The sequence below is a fragment of the Gastrolobium bilobum genome, unplaced genomic scaffold (genome assembly GCF_033153095.1).
Source record: "Gastrolobium bilobum isolate Gb01-03AN ecotype WA unplaced genomic scaffold, APGP_CSIRO_Gbil_v1 utg15403, whole genome shotgun sequence".
Taxonomy (NCBI): domain Eukaryota; kingdom Viridiplantae; phylum Streptophyta; class Magnoliopsida; order Fabales; family Fabaceae; genus Gastrolobium; species Gastrolobium bilobum.
This window is the reverse complement of record NW_026898870.1, coordinates 365049-368653: the sequence shown is the minus strand read 5'-3', so window position 1 is coordinate 368653 and position 3605 is coordinate 365049. Positions and strand designations below refer to the sequence as shown.

General features: G+C 37.9%; 1 protein-coding gene across 1 annotated transcript; it reads left to right on the top strand.

Annotated features, from left to right (window-relative positions):
• The first annotated feature begins 309 nt into the window (after positions 1 to 309).
• LOC133284912 (uncharacterized) lies at positions 310 to 3369 on the top strand. The gene is made up of 2 exons (XM_061482047.1): positions 310 to 1029; positions 1691 to 3369. Exons 1-2 carry the CDS (start codon positions 310 to 312, stop codon positions 3338 to 3340), a joined length of 2370 nt encoding a protein of 789 aa, XP_061338031.1. The 3' UTR covers positions 3341 to 3369.
• Positions 3370 to 3605: the final 236 nt, after the last annotated feature.

Genomic DNA, 3605 nt, shown 5'->3' with positions numbered 1-3605 from the left:
AAACAGCAAAGGAAAAGATTAGCAAAATAGCTTATATATTTGAATACTAGTGTTTGTCAAATCTGAATGCCTCCAATAAGTATGATGCTTTACATAAATACTGGCGAAGAGAATATGAAATGGCTGCTGAGTGACTAGTGGAATTCCCTGATTCCCTATACATTACTTGCATACCAAGTTTCAACTCATGTTTAAAGTATGTTCTTGAGCATGTTATCCAATCAACATTTTCTTTATAATATTCTCAAGCGTTGATTGAGTTATAGTTATGAGTTTACGAGCCTAGTTTGTTTGGCAGATGATAATTTCATGGAGCATGCATCTAATAGGCAGTTAATTCCCCCAAGTTCTCCTGACATAAGCGACGCAGTTGGAGCCCCGCAGTTAAATTCTCGACTTGGTCATGAATACCAGGTGGAAGTTCCTTCCATGATGAAAGAATCAGAGCGGCTTCAACTTCTAATGAATCCTTCTTATTCAGAACTTGTGCATGATAACTCACATTGCTTTGTAAAAAAGAATATCTTGGAGGATAGTGGACATGAAAGAGGGGGATATCTTGGAGACAATGATGGTGCAATCAATGTAAGTATACCTACAGAAGCAGCTGATGTGAAAAAGAATAGTAAATCAGATAATGGAAAAGGGTTTAGACCAACCACTTTTAAATCTGAGATGACAGTAGATCAACTACGTAAAAGTAAAAATTATCTAATGGCCCCTGGTACATTGAGTAACTCCTGGAGTGATGCTGATGTAAAAAGTTTTCTCCTTGGTTTGTTTATCTTTGGGAAGAATTTCATTCAGATAAAAAGGTTCTTAGAGAACAAAGGGATGGGGGAAATACTGTCATTTTACTATGGGAAGTTTTATAATTCTGATGAATATCGGAGATGGTCAGACTGCAAGAAAATAAAAGGCAGAAAATGTATAACAGGACATAAACTTTTTACTGGAAGGAAACAGAATGAACTATTGTCTCGCTTGATTCCTCATGTCTCTGAAGAATTTCAAGATACTTTACTACAGGTATTCAACCATGCTATCTTTGAGAATCCCTTATCTCCAGTGTTGATAATGAACTACAATATGTATGTTTCAGCTGCCTGATGATTAGCATAGCTTGTGTCTCGAACATATCCTTCATTCTCTTGTGTTACTTCTCTGTTTCAGTCCTTTGTAAGTTGCAAAGTGGTTTTTTCCCCCTGTATTTTTAAATATAGCCTTCTTTTAACTCCTTTCTTGGAGTTATGTGATTTTTTATCTGCATTGTGTGTATTGACCATTTAGAAAAGTAGCCATCAGCAATAAGGGCCTCACCTAGTAGCTGCAGTACTCATTTATTAGATAGGCTTTACAAAAAACTTTTAAGGGATATCCTGGCACAATTCCACTTGATCAGGAAGCACTTAAGTTTTTAACCTCTTCATATGCATAAGGCATCAAATCGGTCCTTTTAATATGGGCCATTCTACTTTGCATTTTCCTAATGATTAAAACTTCAGTAATTTACCAAGTAATTTATTTCCTTAACATTACATGCTTTGTACGTTAGATAAAATGGCTATTGAGGCAAAATTGATCTACCAGTTAATTTTCTACTGCGATGTAGCAATGATGTTATTTGGATCTTTATGGTCAACGGACTTTTGTTCCCTTCAGTCCTCACTTTGCTTATTTCTCTAATCAGGTTTCTAAGTCATATGTGGAGGGGAGAACTTCTCTGGAAGAATATATCTGTTCTTTGAAGTCTATTGTTGGACTTGGTGTTCTTGTGGAAGCTGTAGGTATTGGTAAGGGGAAGGAAGACCTTACTAGCCTTGCTGTGAAACCTGGAAAGAAAAGCCGGTTGTTTTCAATACAAACTAGCAAAGCTTGGTCTTCTCTCGGACCTAGTGATATAATAAAAATTTTAACTGGAGGACGTCGAGTGAGCAAGGCCAAAAGTAATGATCTCTTCTGGGAAGCTGTTTGGCCCCGCTTACTGGCAAGAGGTTGGCACTCTGAACAAGTGAAGAATCAAGAATATGTCACCTCCAAAGGTTTTTTGGTTTTTCTTATCCCTGGTGTTGAGAAGTTTTCAAGAAGAAAACTTGTGAAAGGTGATCATTACTTTGATTCTGTTAGTGATGTCTTGAGAAAAGTTGTAGCTGAACCAAGTCTTCTTGAACTTGAAGTTGAAGAAGCTAAACTTGGTAGCTGCAATAATGAAGAGGCAGAAAAGGGATTCAATGAGGATGGTCAATCTGATTATCATCACCATTGTTACCTCAAACCCCGAGCTAGCGAGGGTAAGCTTGATAGCATCAACCAAAAGTTGACAAAGTTCATAGTTGTTGATACTAAGGTTAGGCAATTGAGATATCCACCAGTTGAATTGGAAGATACTAAGATGACTGGAATTGCAAGAGAAAGTGCCAGGAGCTCTTTTGTTGACGATTCACCAAGTGAGATAGAAGCTACTATGCTCGTATACAGCAAAAAGAATATTAGCAATGCTGATTGGCAGAAGGGTACACACAATAGAGAAACTACCAGCCAAAAAGAATTGAACAGTAACCCAGATAATAAAGCAAACAAGATGGCAGAAAACTGTGAAAATGAACTAAAGAGAACCATAAAGCACCAATTCAGTAGAAGAGCAAGATCAGTTCATTCAAATCTTGCAATTCCTCCCATCAAACGGCGGAGACTTTCTGCTCTTCAGAATTCCTCGGGAGGCTTGGGATCAGAAAAACTGGGACTCTCTCATTCATCTTGCTTTGCGGATGCTAACATGAATGTTGGTGATCCAGTCAGTCATCAACAAGACGTAAGTTTAGTTTCTTCTTCAGCTGAAGGAAGTGTGGAAGAGAATAATGAAAATGAAGTGATCATTGCCAATGGAGTGTGTGTTGACAAGGGTATTTCTTGTGATGAAGTTGAGAAATGTGAATCACAACCACCGATCAACTTCAATGCTCCTCAGGTTCAAGTGAAGTCTGAAGATGGTGAAATGATGGAAATGGTGGAGGAAGATGAGCAGGACCTGAAGCCAAATGATATAATTCCGAGGAGGCAGAGCACAAGAAACAGACCATTGACAGTTAGAGCGTTGGAATCTTTAGCAAATGAATTCTTGCATGTACCAAGGAGACATAAAGGAAAAAAAGCCCAGAGGCCCCAGATACTTAAAGACATATTCAGTGCTTGCGGTAGGACTCGTACCGGAGTCAAAACAATGTTGCATAGTCATAGTTCAGATCATGGGACTCCAGATTGTACAGAAAAAAAGCACTTGAATGAAGATTGTAGTGTCAATGAAAATATTAGCAAGCCTCTTGATTATATTGAAGAGTAGGGGTCTGTTATACTAGGAATTTCCCTGAATTATCAGACTTGTACTGTGCAGAATTTTGCCATATGAGAAATTTGACGAGATAAAGATTTTTTTATGGTGATTTTAAGTTTCATGAAAAGAGCTTAGAGGTTCATAGCCATTACAATTCCCTCTCAGATAGCACTTTTATGTGGCTTTTCCTGATTATATCCCAAATTAGAGACCTATTGAAAGTGGCTTTTAAAAGCTTCCTTCTTTTAGCTCAAATGCCGAACACTCTTTCTGC